Genomic DNA, 23075 nt, shown 5'->3' with positions numbered 1-23075 from the left:
GAGATGGTGTTGTGTTATTGTTGTAAAGTATGTCATCAGTACCCTATTGACTCAGAATTTGGCATACCTTTAGAATTTATCTAAATTTTAGTATGTTATACTAAATTATGCATATATATTTTTTTTAAAGTATTAGTATATCATAGCCATATTGATTAAATTCTCTGGTAAGAATACAAATAGTCACCCATGAGTATCAAAATTGAGAGGAACTAAAAGCTTGAAATCTGCCTTGCATGAGTCCTCTTTGTCCTTATCCGTGGAAGATTTGGCATAAACAGCACTTGTATGTTGAGCAAGAACTTTTGTTTCTAGCCTGTAATTCTAAAAGATAGCCCGAATCTCTTATCATGTGCTCCTTGAGCTGTGAGTGATGTTAGGGAGACTGGTAATTGTTTAAATTTAATTAATCATGCCATCATAGTGTAAAATACACATCCACCTCTCCTAGTGGATACAAGGTTCTTTGTTTTTTATCTTAGTCTAGAAAATACTGAAAATGTTCCTGCAGAAAAACGTCTAAAGTTCTGTGCTAGTTGACCCTCTAAGTCAGGGGTGGGCAACATTTTTGTATCGAGGGCCGCATTAAAAAAAGTTTGGGAATGGCGGGCCGCATGTATATATATATATATATAAGCTTGCGGTGTAGAATGTCTTTTAATTCATATATACACTGTATTATATTCACGTTTCTTTCTTTATTTTCACACTCCACGTTGAATTACAACAAGAGTTAGCAATTTTTGAAACCAATTTTACATTTTTTTTTAAATTGCTGTTGTCTTTTTATATCACAGTATCCACACAAATATACAGTTGTACTTAATGTGCAGTATTTTTACTTCTTACACTCGTACATAAAGTTTCTTAACTGTGAAACTATCTTACTAGTTGTTACCCCCGTGTGTGACTGCTGTCAAATTAGTCAGTCAACATTGACCAGTGATTATACTATTTTAGTTTCCACAAAAAAGATGCTTGCTCACTGAACGAGACAATAAATGTTCCGTAAGTTAAATGTCGGGACGAGCGAAACCTACCGTTGTGGAGCATAACCAGAGAATGCTGACCATGTCCTTCAATGGTGCATACTTAATCAAGAGACCCGAACAAGACTGGAAACTACTACACAGTTCATATCTTATTACTGATATGAACCCTCCAACATGTAAAATGAGAACGAAGAAGAAGAGCTGATGTATATGTACCCAAATAGTGTGAACAGCAGCAAAGCTTTTTTAAGTGTGGAAATACAGCTTCTGGCACCCATAAGACTCTCGTGTTAATACTGACTGGAACTTCTCTTTGCTTTGAGTTATGTCCTCTGGATCGGCTTCTGTGCTAAATGGTTCTTGACGTCTTAAAATTTGCTTTTATAAATTGCACAATAAAGGAATCTTTATAAGTGTTGTACTTTTAATCATTCCACTAATAATAGTTTCACCTTTCAGCAAAGGAAAATGACAAAACTATTTTCATTTGCTTGCTTGTAGAAATGGGAAAGTCTTGTTTGAAAAGATTTAACATGTATCTACATTTCATATGTAAACAATCAATTGCAATAGCAGTTATAAGTAAAATAAAACATGAAATTTGTCTTCCACTCATCATTAGAAATATTAGTAACAAGGTCCATCAAGGAACAAAGCACTTTCTTCCTTGAGATTTTATATTTTTCTCCTTTGCCTTGCCTATGCTAAGATAGCGGATATATTGGATTATTTATTCAAAATCAGACTACCTGTGGTTTTAAGCTCTAGCCCTATTAATCTTATATACTATGTCTGCTCGAACTATTCAATGTCGAATTTGTGCAAACTTTCCTGTTTCGAGTTTATGGTTCTCAGTCAAAGATTGAGCTCCATCAGTTGTTACACTTGCTATCTTGTTCCAAGCCTACCCAACACTCAGACATTGTGTCTTCAATTGTGTGTATCGATGTATAGCCAATAATCATTAGTCGTCGTTTACTTAAAACTTTTTATAATAAGACAGTTTCAATAATTTATATAAAAGTTGTTTATAATATTTGCATTTTTCTATCTTTATACTGTGGGCAAACCTGATTTTTGTAGGTGTCGGCGGGCCGCATAAAACACCTCGGCGGGCCGCATGTGGCCCGCGGGCCGTAATTTGCCCACCCCTGCTCTAAGTGCATGTGATGAAGTCTGTGTAGTACTTCTTAGATCTTGGACACCATCTCATACAAGGTTTTTGGGTTTTCACTTTTTTTTTTTTTCTACTCGGAAACAAAATTGAAGAAATAAAAGTAGGATTAATTTTCCTGTCGATATTAATCCAAGACTTTTGATCCTAATAACCTAGGAACGTTTTAGGCCGATAGAAATGTGTGTATAGGCCAGCCAATAGACGAGTCTGGTATTCAGTCGAGGCTATTTTAAAACAATTAGTTCACATGTACATGTTACCTCAGTAAAATAGTATCATTCATTGAACTGATAAGTTCTACAAGCAGTTCATTATTTTTGTCATGCCGGATTTGGCACTTTACAGGTGACATGTCCAATATAATACAAGAACTGGTAGCTACTTGCACCACTGACTGTCTGAATACAATCAATCAAATGAGGCGACGCCTGCTTGAGGGCATCTACAGGGGTTCCGCGCCGAGGGCAGCATATTTAACATGCGGCGTTTGCTCTCCCGTACAAACAAATATTGAGTTAATTGCTAGTGAGCTGCTCTATGCGAACACACCGAACAGGAGCTTCAGCTAGCCGTCCATGAGGCTGAGGCTGCTGCCTCGTTTTGTTTGTCCATGAACCTAAAACAAACAAACGAGGTCATGCTTCCGAAGTGCCCGATCGGAACTAACTCAGCTTTACAGATCAATGTAGATGGTCATCTCCTTAATGCTGTTGACCACTTTACCTACTTGGGCAGCACAGTGTCCAACGATACGTCACGGTCCAGAGTAGCCTAATAGTCAACCGAATAGCAAAGGTCAATGTCGACTTTGGTCACCTCAAACTTATAGTATGGCGGAATAGTTCTTCAAGCAAATGTCACTGTTTATAAAGCAGTGGTTCTCACCACACTTTTGTATGACTCACCTGGGGGCTCTATCGAAGGCATTTAAGTTTCCTCCAACACTTCCATCAAAGGTGTCTTCGCTCCATAATGGGCATACGCTGGCAAGACTACACTACAAATAACTAGGTTGTGCTGGAGGCTGGTGTGGTCAGTATAGATGTACTAATTAACATTCGACAGCTGCTCTGGGTCGGACAGTTATCCCGCATGGGAGACGACTGCATGCCAAAGCCGATCTTCTAAAGCAAGCTTAAAGGAGGACGGTATAAGATATAATTGTATTTCTACCTGTTTAAGTCTGCATCTTTGTGCATTGAGTGTATCTACGTCTTGTATTTCTACCTGTTTAAGTCTGCATCTTTGTGCATTGAGTGTATCTACTTCGTCTGGTATGATCTCAATGGACTCTTGAAAGTTATCATGAGACTCAGCAATGAGTAAATGGACTCTTGAAAGTTATCATGAGACTCAGCAATGAGTAAATGGACTCTTGAAAGTTATCATGAGACTCAGCAATGAGTAAATGGACTCTTGAAAGTTATGATGAGACTCAGCAATGAGTAAATGGACTCTTGAAAGTTATGATGAGACTCAGCAATGAGTAAATGGACTCTTGAAAGTTATCATGAGACTCAGCAATGAGTAAATGGACTCTTGAAAGTTATCATGAGACTCAGCAACGTTCCTGAAGTGTTAGTAATTTTTCCGCATCTCTTTGCTTTCGATTTCTATTTAGTTGCATGTTTAACTGTTTAAATAATATTTGTGATTCATCAATTACTTCGTAGCTACAAAATCAAGAAACATGGCCACATCACAAGGTCCTCACGGCTCATAAAGACCTTCCTTCAGGGAACAGTATCAAGAAAAAAGAAGAGGCAGACAGAGAAAGAGATAGAAGACAACATAATAGAATAGACAGGCTTGTCACTGAATGAAATCATACCCAAGGCAAAAGACAGAGGAATGGAGAAAAACGGTAAATGGATCTTGTGTGGTGCCCGGTTACAAGACATTTAATGTGGCCCATTCGACAGCCCAACCGGCCATTTGCCCCTGTAGCCAGTCCGCCCTGACTGCACTCATCCTTAATCTTCGGATTCAAAGACATTGCAATTTCAATAGATAGGCCTATAGTTTCATTTCACAACTTCGATCCATTGATTTGTTTCGTAATTTAATTGTTCTAATGTCTAAAACATAGACATCAATACATACATAGACTTATAGATACTATATGGTCTAATATTTATATATTTATTCCTCCCACAATTTTCTACGAACATTTAAAAAAAAATCATTGTTTATATTGTTTATACCTGCAGTTGTTCTTCGCCTCGAGAAATCCCAGATTATCTATTCGCCAATTTTCGAAACTTAAAGTTTGCCAAGTGTGCGTACGTAGTGTGTATGTGGGTGAATTTTTTTAAAGATGTGTAGTGCCCCCGAGAGCTTTAGGACCGACTCATGTCACTTAAATTTGGGGTTTATACTTTTTCAGTCAGGGGCTACTCATAAATACTTTGGTTTTGGGGGAAGGAGGGGTACTGTTGGTTTAGCCCAACGTAGCATCATTAAATCCGCCACCGTTATGATTATTAGGTTAGCGGCCATCAGTGGGCTTAGTCTTGCTCCTTCCTGCTTGTAAATAATTCTTGTACAAAGGGAACTAACTGTGATTGACATCGGTGCTGCTATGATTGATGGCTGGCAGGTCCCAGTGATCAATGGTCCCACTCGAAATGTCATAGTTGCAGAGAAATTATGTCACATATTAGAAGATGTGCTTCAATTAAACCATAGTTGGTAAGAACTATAACACACTTTGTCATGACCAACAGTTATATTTTTTTTAAAATTGGTTTCACCTAAAATAAAGCAAGTAGGGTACGTCGATGCTACTCGGAGTTCAACGCTTTTAGTAATCGCAAAGTATTTCAAAGGAACTAAACATTTGGAATACATTTCTTTCCTTATAACAGAACAAGAAAAAGGAGAAACTTTAGGCCAGAATGAACAGAAAACTTGAGGCCAGAATGAACAGAAAACTTTAGGCCAGAATGAACAGAAAACTTTAGGCCAGAATGAACAGAAAACTTTAGGCCAGAATGAACAGAAAACTTGAGGCCAGAATGAACAGAAACTTTAGGCCAGAATGAACAGAAAACTTTAGGCCAGAATGAACAGAAAACTTTAGGCCAGAATGAACAGAAAACGTTAGGCCAGAATGACCAGAAAACTTGAGGCCAGAATGAACAGAAAACTTTAGGCCAGAATGAACAGAAAACTTGAGGCCAGAATGAACAGAAACTTTAGGCCAGAATGAACAGAAAACTTTAGGACAGAATGAACAGAAAACTTTAGGCCAGAATGAACAGAAAACTTGAGGCCAGAATGAACAGAAAACTTGAGACCAGAATGAACAGAAAACTTTAGGCCAGAATGAACAGAAAACTTGAGGCAAGAATGAACAGAAACTTTAGGCCAGAATGAACAGAAACTTTAGGCCAGAATGAACAGAAACTTTAGGCCAGAATGAACAGAAAACTTTAGGCCAGAATGAACAGAAAACTTTAGGCCAGAATGAACAGAAAACTTTAGGCCAGAATGAACAGAAACTTTAGGCCAGAATAAACAGAAAACATGAGGCCAGAATGAACAGAAAACTTTAGGCCAGAATGAACAGAAAACTTTAGGCCAGAATGAACAGAAAGCTTTAGGCCTCCAACGAGCGAGAGAGGGACAACCCTATTAATGTAGGCTACATGTCCCATTCTCTGTGTCACTGGCGCCTCTGTCAAACAGCACAATTCTACTTAGCATTTCATAGATCAACCATGGAACTATACTAACAATTCTGCATGCATTATCAACAGCGACTGAAATAGTGATTTGGTTTTATATTACCACGCCTACAAACATGCCTTCATAGTAAACACATAGTGACTGTCACAGTGCCAAGAAGTGTGCGTTACAAAAATGTCTAACTCTTCAATAAAAGCTATAATGGCAACACATTTAAAACTGCTCATTTAACTGGTGGACAGGGGCGGACTGGCTCTATGGGCATTCGGGTTTATAGCAGCATTTTGTTGCAAAAGGGACCCTCTGAGCGTCGTGTTTAAAAAACAACTTTAACAGACTCTTACAGTATAAAGCTAATTTTATATATCTTAGACTTAGGTCCTCCCGCGCCGTTCGGCGCATTGGGCGGCAAGCTGTCTCCATAAAGATCTGTCACTGGCAATGCCTGAAGCCTCCTCCCACCTGGTGTCCACTGTTCTGAGGTCCTCCATGAAGGTGTGTCGCCAAGTAATACGAGGACGTCCCTGTTTGCGCTTTCCTCGTTTTGGCTTCCATGTTATCGCAACTCTTGGTGTGCGTAATTCATTTTGACGTAGAACATGCCCCGCAAACCTCATGCGACGCTCAGTCACAACCTCACTAAGTGTTCGACTCCCAGTTCGGCATAGGATTTCCTTGTTTGAGACCCGATCTGTAGAACTGACTCCCAAAATCCGTCTCAGCCATCTCTGTTGAGTCACATTTTCTCAATTTTGACAGATGACTTCCACGTCTCACATGCATATGTAGCAGTTGGAATGACGATTGTGTTGAGAAGGTGTATTTTTGTCTCGAGTCCAATGGCTTGGCTAGTCCAAATAGGCTGCAGCCTTTGGAAAACGCCCCCTGCCTTTCCTATTCGGCACGCTACACCATGGTAAGCATCTCCATCATTTGTTATGATGCTGCCAAGGTACGTGAACTTGTCCAGCTCTTCAAGCTTTGACTCGCCAAGTCTGACGGGGAATTTTATCTATCACATTTTCCGAAATAATGTAATAGCCAACAGCCGTAGTAGGCTTCATCCTTGAAGTGCCTCTACATACTTAGCCATTAACAAGCAACATAACGCTTATATTTCTTATAAAGATATAGAGTTTACTGTGTGCATGAGTTAAGTTATCGATACATCATCAAACTAAACACATTAATTATTAGGACAAGTAGAACTAGAGTTGGATGCCTATTATATGACATTCAAGTTTGGGGCCGAATGGAATAGAAATGCCGGGGCCGATTTTGACAGCCAGTCTGCCCCTGCTGGTGGAACACAATGCACCTAGAAATCTAATTAGGCCTTTGTTTATTGATATAGGTCTAGTGTGACTGCAAACAAAATGAAGCTCAGGACAGTACGTGTCAACAACTGCAATGATGACGGACGGCTAACTAAGACAATGACTTTTGTTAATTTCTGCACACTACAGTATTGTTAAATCACCAAATGTCTAAGAATTGAATTGGAAAGTTTTCAAATTATCATCTCGATTTAATCTATACAGAAACACTAGCAACATGTCTCCACATAGACTCTGTTGTAATTGTTGCTGTGTAGTCTTGTGATCACAGAAAGTAGGCCCATCTTCTCTTTTATTTAACAATGATGATGCTTTTTAGGCCCTACAACTCAATTATATCAAAAACTACTTAGGTAGAAATGTGTTTTTAAATTATATAGACGTTCTTTAAAAAAGAAAAAGTACGTAGCTGATTACATTCTACAGATATCAGTGTCCGCCTTGTCATCCATTTTAATTCAAGATTTGAACTTAACTGACTCACTGGTCGTCTAATTGGCTCAATTGTTTGAATGACCCATTGGAATACAAAGATCTAAGTTGGCCCGAAGCAGGACGTTTTGGCGCCGCCGTTTTGGCGCGAAGGTCGTTTTGGCGCGAGCCGTTTTGGCGACGGGACGTTTTGGCGCTAAATACATTATGTACGTTTATTGTATTATTTTTTTTTAAAAGAATTATTCATATCTATGTTTTGCATGAGTGTTTGTGTTAAGACATATTTTTCACGTACTAAATGTAAATGTATGTATGTTTTTCACATCATTTTCTTTAATAAACATTTTGGCTTGTGTATGTGTGTTTATTAAGAGGCACACTTTTATTTTCAAAAAGTTTTAGATGTTAACATGGTTTTTGTTATATTAAAGTGTGACACTTAGCTAGTTCGTATATTACACTAATGTCAAATAAAAAAAAATCTTTTGGAAAGAAATCCAAAAATGTCATCCAGTGCGATTAGCAGAACTCACATATAGCATTAGCATGTCATTGCCATTCAGGAATCTGACTTATTATAGGCCTATATTCATTAAATAAGCAAAACCTTTATAATTAAAAAAAAACAATTCGCTGTTAGAATTCATACTATACATACAATATTATGGTAGAGTGAAATAAACATTGTTATAAAAGCTACGTACTTATTAAATAATCGTCAAATGATATCTCGCGCCAAAACGTCCCGTCGCCAAAACGGCGGCGCCAAAACGTCACGTACCGAAGTTGGCCTACTTATTCCATTTTGTCTTCGTATATGGACCAGGAAATATGTTTTTGATTTATTTTTATTTAGACTGAGAAGTTAATTAGGTTCAGATTTTTTTTATTGGCCACGCGTTTGGCTTCTGAACCGGGGTCCAGAGTTTGAATCCTGGTGAAAACTGGGATTTTTAATTTCGGGATCTTTACGCGCCCCTAAGTCCACCCAGCTTGCCACATGACATCCTCGTTAACCGTGGACCAAAGAAACAGATAACCATAGATGCCCCAAGGTCTAAAAGGGGACCTGTACTTTTCCTTTTTTTCTTTTTAATGTCTTAAGTTTTGTCAAGTTGATTGATTCTTCCCAACAAGCCGACCCGCGGCGTAGCGTACTCCGCTATTTAGTGAGTAGATTACTTGTTCTCCCCCCTCCCCTTTTCTCTTTTTTTCTGAGCTGCGCTCTCTGTCGCCGCGAAAGTTACGCGGGGTAACTCTAGTCCAACTTGCAGAAATAAAAGAGTTATCTTTCCATGACTTTTTCATCGAGCGTGCATCTTGTCTCGCATGGTTGGGCGACGTAGAGAATTATATATACAGATGCTGTTGCTAATATTATGTGTGAGTTTTCATGTGGGAAAAAAAAACGAGACTAATTTAAGAAGATTGAGAAACAGTGAACAGAAAGAATTAGGAACTATGCAAAACAGTTGAACACATTTAGACACATTAAGAATTGTTAAACCACATTTTCAAAAAATGTCTGTTGTATTTTTAAATGTGCAATTATTTTCATAATCAACTTGTATCCAGACATAGTCCTATTACCACTGGTACAGCTTAGACATAGCCCTATTCTCATTGGTTGTAAGCTTACAAATTGAAGAGATCTCGATAAGTCAATGTAAATATTAATACAGAAAACCACTTAAGTTCAGATTTGTTCCATATCAAACGCATAGTCACCACACTAGTAGTATGATAGGCAGTGGTCCCCAACATTTTGTAAGAGTATGAACCCCATTAAAAAAAATAAACATTCGTGACACCAAAACATTTAGTGAAATGTGGAAAGCAGCATAAACAAGCATTTCAGTTTAATAGGTTCTTCTTTAATTACTTCAGCCAATATTTCAGTGCAATAGGTTCTTCTATAATTACTTCAGCCAATATTTCAGTGCAATAGGTTCTTCTATAATTACTTTAGCCAATATTTCAGTGCAATAGGTTCTTCTATAATTACTTTAGCCAATATTTCAGTGCAATAGGTTCTTCTATAATTACTTCAGCCAATATTTCAGTGCAATAGGTTCTTCTTTAATTACTTCAGCCAATATTTCAGTGCAATAGAATCTGATTCAAAACTTAGTCTCTCTAATGAAACAATAAGCAATTTTGGCACCAGGGCAAAGATCTGATTCAAAACGAAGTCTATTGAAAAAATTAAAAATAAATCTAGCAAGAAAACTCGTACCATAGAAGGAAGGGGGTCGGTTTCCCGCTTTACACGCCCCTCCTCAGATGTAAAGCAATATCCTCTTACCTTTTGTTGTAGTGAGTGGACCTTGTCAAAGTGAGTCAGCTTGCAATGTGCCCCATGGCAGGTCTTGTCAACCTGGGCTGGGTAGAAATGAATGTCTGATGCCCCCCCCTCCCCCAGGTGCACATTAACGCGACAAGCTCTGGTTTGGGCTGTGGTCTATGTATTGACTTGGTATTATCTTGTGGCTGTATGGGAGAGGGGGAAAGGACATGTTATTTAAAGCTGATATCTGCGTGGGAAAGTAGGTCCTGAATGTGGTGTACACAGCAACTCATCTGCAGGCTGCAGTGGGGGTCTAATCACACGTGAGTTACGCCTATGTTCACTCATAATTCATAATGGTACACTTTTGTGTACTTCTGTCCTTTATTTTGTGTGTGATATATACTCGTTTAAAAGGTGAAACTATGACCCAGTTGAAGGCTCTTATCCTTTGCAAGGGAAATTAGCATAGTCCAAGTTTAAGGCTTTTATCCATTTGTAGATGAAACAAACACAGTCCTGTACATAAATGCAAGAAACTCCAACATTTTTTTCTCAAAAAAAAAACAAACACTTAATTTCTTCAATATTTATAGGGCATTGTTTGTTTGTTTGTGTGTGTGTAAATGGTCCAAATCATTAGAATTATCACCCATGTGATTCCTTTCATTGCACATTAATTCTCAAAACATAAGTTTTCTGGGAAGCTAATTATGTGAACAATAGAGCCAGCTTACACTAGACTAGTTATAACCTTATTCTCTTTGCTTGGACAATAGCAATGAGTCACACTTGACATGCTGGAGAAATACACAGAATAAAAAAAATATTGAGTATTTTTTAAAAATATAAAATTAATTAATAGAAATTATCTCCGTCACATAACAAGGCATGCCCTAACCTGAAACCCCCAAGGAAAGAGGAAGAGGGGACGGCCCAGGAATACATGGCGACGCGATTTGGATGCAGATGCCTCGCAGAGGGGCAAGATATGGGGACAGTTAGAGAGACCCGCCAAGAATCGAGATGCCTGGAGGAAGTTGGTTGGTGGCCTATGTCCCAGAAGGGACCACATGCAGAGATGAGATGATCTCTGTCACAAACTCATGACTTTAGGGTCATTTCCACTTACACATTTAAGTAAAAAAGTAAAGTAACGGGACCCCTCGATTCGGAAGCCTAGCGCTAAACCACTTGGACTGGACACCGCGTCTCCACATAAAAATAAATTATATTATTAGATAAAAGTTTCAGATGAGCACGATTGTTGCACGATGTGCCATTAAATTTGGTTTTAAAAATGCGTCTGAACTTAAGGGGTCAAAAGCACGAATCTTAGTGGAAATTGGAAATCTGAGCTTCGGGAATTTAGGAGTGGCATGAGTCAAGCCAACATTAATTAGCGATAGTAAATGTGGTTGTTCGTTGTACTGGCCACGTGACACCCTCGTAAACTGTCGACAATAGAAACAGATAGCTTTAGATCATCTGCCAGTGTAACATTTTTTTATATAGCACTCATTTGATATATTCCGAAACATCATATAGAGATAGTGACATGACCACTAAACATACATTTAATTATATCTTTATAAGACAATTCTGTTAGAAAAGTGTACAGATGGCCTGTGTGTAAAAATGCTTTTTCACACTTAAATTAAAAACAAATGGATTCGCTTTCAAAGACCAAAAGTAGTCGCTCCATCTGTTTTGAGCACGATGCAGGCTAAGGAAAAATCTGATTTTAAATAATGCTATAAGTTTTTTTTTTTTTTAGTTTTTATTATTATTAACGCCATAAGTAGACACATGAATAGGGTTATTTGGTTTACAAGGACCACTGTAAATCTTCCTACGCACACTCTGTCTCTAAGCGAAAACTAGAAGTAAATAAAGTATTGTTTTTTAAATGGAAATCACATGAGTTGCAAAATCTTTACAAGAGAAGTTAACAAAATATAACAATTATGGAAATGGGGTTGACCTTTCAGACTCGTATGTTTCGAGATAGAGCAAAAAAAAAAGTCCATTTCTAGCGCAATTAGGCTGATAACAAACAGAGGGTTACTTCCCATGTCAAGACGATGTATAAGATCTACTCTCACCAAGCGAAAATCAATTCAGTTGTGCCTACACCATGATCAACTCTAATTTACTGACGTCTCCAGAAAACTAAACTAAAACTTTGTTTCCATCAACAATTATGTTTAGGTTTGAGAAAGTGGGAAATCCCAAATCAAATTTCTGGTTTAGAAACTCGAAAAGATGTTTATGTTGTGAGTCATAATGTGCTGTTCCCTAAAAACAAACCAACCAGTCGTATTGTTAAACTAAACACCAAATCCTTCTATCAGGTATTAGAGTCTACCATAGCACCAAAGTGACAATCCATTGCCCCTATCGTATACACTAAACCATAATGTCCCTATCCTCATCTATATGTCAACTGCCCACCCCATACATTGACCAGTGGTTTGTAGATCTATCTGGTCAATCGATAGTCCTGGTATATAACCCAGCGTCTTGCTTCGCGGTTATGTTGGAGATTTTAAACTAGTAAGTCATGATCTTGTCTTAAAACATACAAGAACAAAACGTATTACTGTAGTAGCCCAAAGTCACAACAGACCAAGTTACATTGTCTAACACAACAAACCTAGTAACATTGTCTAACACAACAGACCTAGTGACATTGTCTAACACAACAAACCTAGTAACATTGTCTAACACAACAGACCTAGTGACATTGTCTAACACAACAAACCTAGTGACATTGTCTAACTTAACAAACCTTGTGACATTGTCTAACACAACAAACCTACTAACATTTTCTAACACTACAAACCTAGTGACACTGTCTAACACAACAAACCTAGTGACATTGTCTAACACAAAAACCTAGTGACATTATCTAACACAACAAACCTAGTAACATTTTCTAACACAACAAACCTTGTGACATTGTTTAACACAACAAACCTGTGACTTGTCTAACACAACAAACCTAGTGACATTGTCTAACACAACAAACCTGTGACTTGTCTAACACAACAAACCTAGTAACATTTTCTAACACAACAAACCTAGTGACATTTTCTAACACAACAAACCTAGTGACATTGTCTAACACAACAAACCTAGTGACATTGTTTAACACAACAAACCTAGTGACATTATCTAACACAACAAACCTAGTAACATTGTCTAACACAACAAACCTAGTGACATTTTCTAACACAACAAACCTTGTGACATTGTCTAACACAACAAACCTAGTGACATTTTCTAACACAACAAACCTAGTGACATTTTCTAACACAACAAACCTAGTGACATTGTCTAACACAACAAACCTAGTGACATTGTTTAACACAACAAACCTAGTGACATTATCTAACACAACAAACCTAGTAACATTGTCTAACACAACAAACCTAGTGACATTTTCTAACACAACAAACCTTGTGACATTGTCTAACACAACAAACCTAGTGACATTTTCTAACACAACAAACCTAGTGACATTTTCTAACACAACAAACCTAGTGACATTGTCTAACACAACAAACCTAGTGACATTGTCTAACACAACAAACCTAGTGACATTTTCTAACACAACAAACCTTGTGACATTGTCTAACACAACAAACCTAGTGACATTTTCTAACACAACAAACCTTGTGACATTGTCTAACACAACAAACCTTGTGACATTGTCAAACACAACAAACCTAGTAACATTTTCTAACACAACAAACCTTGTGACATTGTCTAACACAACAAACCTTGTGACATTGTCTAACACAACAAACCTTGTGACATTGTCAAACACAACAAACCTTGTGACATTGTCTAACACAACAAACCTAGTGGCATTGTCTAACACAACAAACCTAGTGACATTGTCTAACACAACAAACCTAGTGACATTTTCTAACACAACAAACCTTGTGACATTGTCTAACACAACAAACCTTGTGACATTGTCAAACACAACAAACCTAGTAACATTTTCTAACACAACAAACCTAGTGACATTTTCTAACACAACAAACCTTGTGACATTGTCTAACACAACAAACCTAGTGACATTTTCTAACACAACAAACCTTGTGACATTGTCCAACACAACAAACCTAGTGACATTTTCTAACACAACAAACCTTGTGACATTGTCTAACACAACAAACCTTGTGACATTGTCTAACACAACAAACCTTGTGACATTGTCAAACACAACAAACCTAGTAACATTTTCTAACACAACAAACCTAGTGACATTTTCTAACACAACAAACCTTGTGACATTGTCTAACACAACAAACCTAGTGACATTTTCTAACACAACAAACCTTGTGACATTGTCTAACACAACAAACCTAGTAACATTTTCTAACACAACAAACCTTGTGACATTGTCTAACACAACAAACCTAGTGACATTGTTTAACACAACAAACCTAGTGACATTGTTTAACACAACAAACCTAGTGACATTGTCTAACACAACAAACCTAGTGACATTGTTTAACACAACAAACCTAGTGACATTGTCTAACACAACAAACCTAGTGACATTGTTTAACACAACAAACCTAGTGACATTGTCTAACACAACAAACCTAGTGACATTGTGTAACACAACAAACCTAGTGACATTGTTTAACACAACAAACCTAGTGACATTGTTGAACACAACAAACCTAGTGACATTGTCTAACACAACAAACCTAGTAACATTGTTTAACAGAACAAACCTAGTGACATTGTTTAACACAACAAACCTAGTGACATTGTCTAACACAACAAACCTAGTGACATTGTTTAACACAACAAACCTAGTGACATTGTTTAACACAACAAACCTAGTGACATTGTCTAACACAACAAACCTAGTAACATTGTCTAACACATTCAGTCATAGTCTACTAAGCCTATAGTTCCCTTTTACTAACAATTCGTTTCAAATTGATCAAAAGGATGACCTATGAAATAGAAGTTCAAAAGGATGACCAATGAAATAGAAGGTCAAAAGGATGACCAATGAAATAGAAGGTCAAAAATTTGGGCTAAAACTTGGAGTATCAATTGCATCACACATCACATGTTACCACATGTACCTCACACAAATCAGACCACACATTTGTGACATCTCACACAGAACAAAAACACATCATACAACATGCATATATCACACCACACATTTGTGACATCTCACACAGAACAAAAACACATCATACAACATGCATATATCAGACCACACATTTGTGACATCTCACACAGAACAAAAACACATCATACAACATGCATATATCAGACCACACATTTGTGACATCTCACACAGAACAAAAACACATCATACAACATGCATATATCAGACCACACATTTGTGACATCTCACACAGAACAAAAACACATCATACAACATGCATATATCAGACCACACATTTGTGACATCTCACACAGAACAAAAACACATCATACAACATGCATATATCAGACCACACATTTGTGACATCTCACACAGAACAAAAACACATCATACAACATGCATATATCAGACCACACATTTGTGACATCTCACACAGAACAAAAACACATCATACAACATGCATATATCAGACCACACATTTGTGACATCTCACACAGAACAAAAACACATCATACAACATGCATATATCAGACCACACATTTGTGACATCTCACACAGAACAAAAACATATCATACAACATGCATATTATATCAGACCACACATTTGTGACATCTCACACAGAACAAAAACACATCATACAACATGCATATATCACACCACATACAATTCAAACAAATCAAGCCACCCACGCTTCAAAACACACACACCTCACACCCAAAATTCATCACACCACACACATACCACACCACATACACACCTCCCATATCTTAAGCCACATACTCACATATGCTAAACCACACACATGTCTATCTTACACCACACACATCACACCACACACATCACACCATACACATCACATCACACACATCACACCACACACATCACACTACACCAACTAAGACTCCACCATTACCCTCATACGTTTACATTAGTCTCTACCAGTCCTACGAGTCTACACTTACATATGCACTTGCCTATGCCGGTGGATTAGTGTAAGAGAAGGGTTGCGCTGGGAGTGGAGAGGGGGGGTGTCACTCAGGGCATGTCGTCTCGGGGTGTCACCCAATGTACTTGTGTGAAGGCAATCTAGGTCATAAAGTAGCTAGCCCGGAGTGGCGTGCTGTATCATACACTGAACGTAGCAGAGCACATTTCTGATATACAGTCCGGGTGTTTTGTACAAACATAACACCGACTGACAACAAGCAAAGACACAGTCTAGAGACTAGTGTGCATTAGTGGGATCAGCGTGGGCGATCCCTTCCGCCATGTCGTATTTAGGCCTAGACTTAAAGATATCAGAGTTCCACGGAGAGCAAAATCGTATTTGAGATTCTTAAAGTTAATAAGAAATATTTTCTTGTACACGATCGATTAAATGAAGCCTGATAATGTAATACAATGTCTAGACATGTTTTCTTTTCAATGATAGAAAGAAACAATCTCAATCTTAGCATTCATACACTAAATGTCAACATTGACCTTGCACGCAGACGTGAAAGAAACATGTTCACAATCTTACCTAGAAAACAATCAGTTGTCTGCCTATTAGAAAACATTTTTAAAAGTATATTTGTCTAGCAAATCAACATGATAAATATTCAAATGATAACCTTCATCTTTCCAGTCACTCACACAAAACTTATTACTTGTGTTGACTTTTTTTTTTTTTACATTTGCAAGACTCAAGGTCACCTTTCATAATAATATTCTTTTAGAAGTAGAAAAGGGGGGGGCTTTTTTCCCCCTTCATATTTTGAATGTATATACGTGCATACGAACGGAGAGAGAGAGAGGGGGGGGGAGGGGGGGGGGTAACAAGAACAACAAGACTTCAACTGCTAAGCCACCCTCCATGTTCACATTATTCGAGAAATGTTGAGTTGAAGAAAACGTCCTACCGTAAAGTGGAAGAACTAGTTTAGATGTCTGCTCCGTCAGATTAACATTTGACTCGTTCCTTTTTTATGCTGCTTTTCTAACTTCAACTTTTGTACTTTGTTTGCTGGTTGTTGTTTATGTAATTTTTTTTTCAGAAAAGACGCTATTATCTTTGTGCAATCTGTCTGTTCGTCTATCTGTCTTGCTGTCATGTTTGGAACACACAAAAACAACACGAAAAGCCAATAAAAAATTTGATTTTATTGTCGACATTTCCCGTGGTCGAAACAAGTGTAACGGCTACCTATTGTAACATCAACATATAACTTAGTTAGGAATGTTACTTTATTCCATGGCACATTGTTTGTAGCTATAGAATAGTTCTTACAAATGTCGTTGACACAATTATATTTTTCTTTTTGCGTAATATTTATTACATTGCACTGATTGCAGTCACTAGTGGTTATCCGCATAGAGACTGTAAGTTCCCCAATCATATCTCGCTTACCAAAATAATAAAAATGCTCTAACGACTGTTTGTAAAGTAAGATATCCCTTTCAGATAATGTTTCTGTTTCTATGGCCGAAGGTTAACGTGAGTTTCATGTGGCCAGCACAACGACCAACCGCTTTTACCCCCCCCCCCCTAACTAATTTCAGGTACCTATTAAGCGGACTCACGGGCCATCCTAAAAATCCCAAAATTCAAAATTGTAATATTTATCGAGATTCAGATTCAGGACCTCCCTATTCAGAAGCCAAGCGCTTTAGAACTCAACCACTACGCCCCACGCTTGTTTAGTAGGATGTGTTATTTCGGAGTCCATTGCTGTTCACTTCTTCTATAGGCTACACTGTAGAGATAGGTATGAACACAATTTTTAGAAAATACGGTTGCTGATATATTTTTAAAAATCACTTTTAAAATGGAAATGTTGCAGATTTAAAAAAAATAGTTGTTGAGGGCATTGGGCATTTTTACTAAAAGACTTCAAAATAACAAACACAGAAAGACTGAGTAAATAGGAGTTGGTAAGATACGTCTGAGATAATTCATCAATATGGTTGAGGGCACCTATCGTGGATTAACTGCTCAAAATGCCATGGTTGAATGAGTATGTCTTAGACTAACAGCTCAATATCGTATGTTTTAGGAAGTCTACCTAAAACTACCTACTCATATAGTGATTGCATTTATCGTTATCAACATTTTGTGATGAATGGCCTTTCACCCCCCCCCCCTCATTTTTAAGTGTTTCAAAGTCAAGGTTGTACTAACAACACTTCTAATCCAAATTTCAACAAATAACACCCCCCTTTTTGATTTCATCAAAACTGTTCTTTTTCTGAGAGTTCTTCAATAACAGTTGCCTGGCCTCTCTCTCTCTCTCTCTCTCTCTCTCTCTCTCTCTCTCTCTCTCTCTCTCTCTATATATATATATATATATATATATATATATATATATATATATATATATATATATATATATATATATATATATTATATATATATATATATTACGAATGCTTTAATGGCTGTTTCATCGTTAGTAGAATGAGATATTTAGTTCTGTGTCCATTTGTTCTATTTTGCAGGATACACTATAGAGAAAAACATCAACACAATCTTTAAAGAAAATATTGTCATTTGTATATTTTTTAAAATCGCTTTCATAATGGAAATTTTGCATTATTTTGTTTCAATTCTTTGTTAAAAACTGTTGCCATCTATCCCAAAAAGATTTCAAAATAATGCCATTGAAAGACTCACTAAATTATCTGATTTTAAATTTGCACTTAACCAAGACAATATTTGATTAAAATTCTTGTGTTCGTGTGTCCATTACTAATTCATTCAAAGCAACGCCTACAAGACGAACATAAAACTTGATCACTCTTGTATCATTGTCAAAGTCCTTGTGACCGTTACTGTAGTTACATTTGTCAGTATATGCCAGAATCAATACTAGTTTGACTATTGGATAGGGGGAAAGTGTTTTATATATAAAATGCACAACATTGTGATAGGCCTAAAATAGTTCTATTCTGTTCATATGATTAGGATTGCCTAAATAAAATATAAAGCAAAATTCGTCGTTTATCGTACTGTTATCATTATATCCGCCTTTATTAGCATTGCGCATAAAATGACGATACATAGTATAACCTGAAATTGAATTAAGCACAGATATATATTAATATATATAGGCTACGCCAATTATTTCCTAATCTCCCTTGTTTTCCGTTTCTATAACCAGGTAGGTGCAATGATACTTATGTATACAATGTGGACAGGTAGATCTTGACACGTCTACTCTGTCCTTGGGCCTTATAGCACGACTTGGGGGATATGTTTCAACTGACGGTTTAAGGCCTCATTGAGGACAACTAAAAAGAAGGCTGTCCCACCGCAGCTAATTAGATGGTGTGTCTCGGTGCATTCAAAAAGTCGGTGAAACAATTGACATGAAACAATAGACGGTCTTTCTAAATCTTCTTGTTGTTTTTAATGTTTGTGGGTAGTTCGTGTCTTGTGCTGTTCCTGCAGCTTATTGGATTATTTGCTTTCCCGAGTCAGCTGGATATGTGAGGATAAACAATAGCACACGTTAAACAAATGGTAAACACATTTTGTTTTGTCAGTCTAGCATTCTCTGGATCGAAATTAATATATGGATTCATTTAGTTTGTACATTTTAATAGTTAGAAATTAGTTTTACTTGTGTTTTAATAGATTTGTGTGTGTAGACTTCTACTGTTGCATGTATTGCGTGTATCAAGGTCCATTGTGTTCTTCTTGTAGAGTTTTTTAGTAACTCACCAGTCAGACATTTTGTTTTTGTTATCAGCCCTGATACGTTTTAATTCTCCATGATTTAGTGGAAGCTGTAGGCCATAAACTGTTATTGAACCAAGTGGAGGGTAGATGAGCGGTGGGAAAAAGGATTGCGCCTACACAACAACAATGGTAGAGATCTGGTACTCTACTAGTTGGGCGTTTGCTGACCTAAATACTTCAGTTTACGGTTGTATAAATTACTTGCTGACATTGTCAAGTTTATTCATACGCTTCTGTTGACTTGTGAGACAACTCGAGTTTCTAATGTCACTTTCAACTAAGTTTAAAAAAAAATCTCTTTCAACTTTGCTTTAATTAAAAAGAAAAAAAAAGGGACAAACTCTTCTTTGCTCCCCGATTAAGTTGCTTCTTGATTCTAAATTGATGATAACAAACATCAATTCAATGACCATACCGCTCAATCCCCGCTCATCAATATAAGTAGTCTGTTTCCCAAACCTGTAGTACATCTAGTCTCTATTGTTTTAGTCTTCCAGAATGGCTGTCCCCCCCCCCCCCCCCCCCTTGTTGTTCCTACTTGTTGGGACCTACCGAAGTACCGGTACTATTCAAACTTTGAAGTGCTGGACTTCACGAGTGTGTTAACTGCTTTGGTGAAATCAATTGATGTAGCAACTATCAAGGTTGTAGTGGGCTAAAATTGTCTATTGCTACCACCATGACCTCATGTTGTCTGTATTTAATTTTAAATATTCTGCTGAGATCGTAGTGATCAGGACAAAAAAAATGCGGTTAGTTCTGTTATTATGTAGTACACACAAGCAGAGGCATAGTGAGCAAAACGTGCGCCCGGGGCGTGACACCTTATTAATGCCCCCCCCCCTCGTTTTCCATGAATATCACATAGAAATATAGGCTTACAAATATAATGTTTTAAATAATAATGTAACACTAAATAACCTTAGAATGTATTACCTAACTAAAATATCTAAATAATTTTATTTTTTTGGCGCTTCTCTGCGTGTGGCGCCTTCAGGGTGGCGCCATGGGCATCGTGCCCCCCTCACTACACCCCTGCATACAAGCCCACAATAGTTTCATGAGAATGGTAAGGAAGACACAGGGGGCGGGAATTAGTTTGTTTTTTTTTGTAACTCAACCTATTTTACACGAAGTCACTTGAAAATTTGCTTTCGTCCTAGGACACAGGGGTCAGTAAGGAGGATTGATCTTTTAAAAATAACGTACACCTTCTGTGATTGAAATGACCCATCAAATGGATCACTGTTAAACAGTGTGTTTACTCTTCAAGCGTACAGTCCTGGGTAAAATGGTCAATGACCTAGTCACGCGCGGTGTCGGATTTACCTATAAGCAACACAAGTTATAGCTTAAAGGCGCCAAACAAATATTTAGCATTGACCAATTATATCTGAACTTTTAAAGGACCACCATATCTTAAATAGCGTAGAACCTTTTCAAACCTAAATACTACTTAGGCTAATACCTAATGCCGGGGAGTAGTGCTAGTAATAATAAAATACTAGAATAAATCAAAACTAATATTTTAATCGTCTGTATATCTACAGACGTTACTTCAAAAAGATGATTACGTCCTACGCGTCATGCATCTAATTCTGCCAAGTCACTGGTTTTCCTGGCTGGCTCAGACAACCTATTCCATGATCTAATAGCACTAGAGAAGAAGGAGTATTTGTACAAATTTGTCCTAGCATATGGGACGAGGAATGTGCCTTTAATGTTGTCTTTCCGAGTATTTGATTAGGCTTTGTTTTTGTATGGTTATATTATTGAAACAAATTATATTTGTAAGTGTAAAATGATATTTTTTGAAAGATACTAAAATACAAGATAATACAGTGGGATACTGTACATTTCGTCCTTCCCACTAATTGAGTAAACGATGCGTGTCCACTCCTTGCAATAGGATGAACTCGACACGTAGAGCGTATGTTTGTCTCTTGTCTCTTTCTTGTGCGCCGTAAAATGTGTATGTGTTTCTATTAACAAGCCTTGTCCTACGTTCGCGGTTCTCAGCCTGTGGAGCGCAGTCTCCATCTTAGTACAAGGGAGAATGTGACGGCGATATTGTTTAATTGTGTGTGTGTGTGTGTTTACATTTCTCATACCTAATTTTTGTGTGTGTGTTTACATTTCTCATACCTCCTATTCGAGAAATTCACTTGCACATTCAATGACACAACTATCTTTCGACCCTCGACATGACAGGAAACGTGTTTGAATCGTAACCAGTTTTACACACAACATGATACAGGCATAGAGTGTTTGTCAATACGATTCTACCAATTTTTTCCACACCTCAGAAGGGATTCTGTTTCTATCGAAATGTGGAGTAAAATCCGAGACAGTAGAAACAAATAGCTCGTTGCCACATCGTCGGATCTGTGACATGGCAACGAGCTATTGGTCTCTACTGCCCACAGGCTGCGGCGTTCCAGGTCAGTGTTCAGGCCTTATTCGACGATTGGTCTTGAGTACTCCAAGCGCCTTATCATTGCTTTTGGCGACTTTTTTCATGTTAAAAAAAAAGGGCCCGCTTTAAAGCGTATTGGTTAAATACGAAGATGATTGTCAAATTACGGCCGTTAGATTGTAGCTCCAGTAAGCTTGTCCAACTAAGCCTTTGTTAGGCTGTAGCTCCAGTGAGCTAGTCCTACTAAACCTTTGTTAGGCTGTAGCTCCAGTAAGCGAGTCCAACTAAACCTTTGTTAAGTTAAATTATAGCTCCAGTGAGCTAGTCCAACTAAACCTTTGTTAGGCTGTAGCTCCAGTAAGCTTGTCCAACTAAACCTTTGTTAGGCTGTAGCTCCAGTAAGCGAGTCCAACTAAACCTTTATTAGGCTGTAGCTCCAGTAAGCTTGTCCAACTAAACCTTTGTTAGGCTGTAGCTCCAGTAAGCCAGTCCAACTAAACCTTTGTTAGGCTGCAGCTCCAGGCTGATAGTCAATCTAAACCTTTGTTAGGCTGTAGCTCCAGTAAGCTAGTCCAACTAAACCTTTGTTAGGCTGCAGCTCCAGGCTGATAGTCCATCTAAACCTTTGTTAGGCTGTAGCTCCAGTAAGCTAGTCCAACTAAACCTTTGTTATGCTGCAGCTCCAGACTGATAGTCCAACTAAACCTTTGTTAGGATGTAGCTCCAGTAAGCGAGTCCAACTAAATCTTTGTTAGGCTGTAGCTCCAGTAAGCGAGTCCAACTAAATCTTTGTTAGGCTGTAGCTCCAGTAAGCTAGTCCAACTAAAACTTTGTTAGGCTGTAGCTCCAGTAAGCTAGTCCAACTAAA

The 23075-nt window shown here is 37.7% G+C and overlaps 1 protein-coding gene across 2 annotated transcripts in view; it reads left to right on the top strand.

Moving 5' to 3' along the window:
* Positions 1-10103: 10103 nt before the first annotated feature.
* LOC106072887 (mesocentin-like) overlaps positions 10104-23075 on the top strand; it is a 62374-nt gene continuing 49402 nt past the window's right edge. The window contains exon 1 of one of the 2 annotated variants that reach the window (XM_056029751.1): positions 10104-10241. Coding sequence is in view for 1 of the 2 variants with exons in the window: in XM_056029750.1 (XP_055885725.1) it covers positions 19570-19572 (3 nt within the window). In the remaining variant the exon portion in view is untranslated. Of the gene's footprint in view, positions 10242-19301; positions 19573-23075 lie in introns of those variants that run through there. The other variant, XM_056029750.1, reaches the window with a different exon arrangement.

This window comes from Biomphalaria glabrata, chromosome 5, assembly GCF_947242115.1.
Source record: "Biomphalaria glabrata chromosome 5, xgBioGlab47.1, whole genome shotgun sequence".
Classification (NCBI taxonomy): Eukaryota; Metazoa; Mollusca; class Gastropoda; family Planorbidae; genus Biomphalaria; species Biomphalaria glabrata.
The sequence above is the reverse complement of the archived record's forward strand: the minus strand, read 5'-3'. Positions and strand labels throughout refer to the sequence as shown.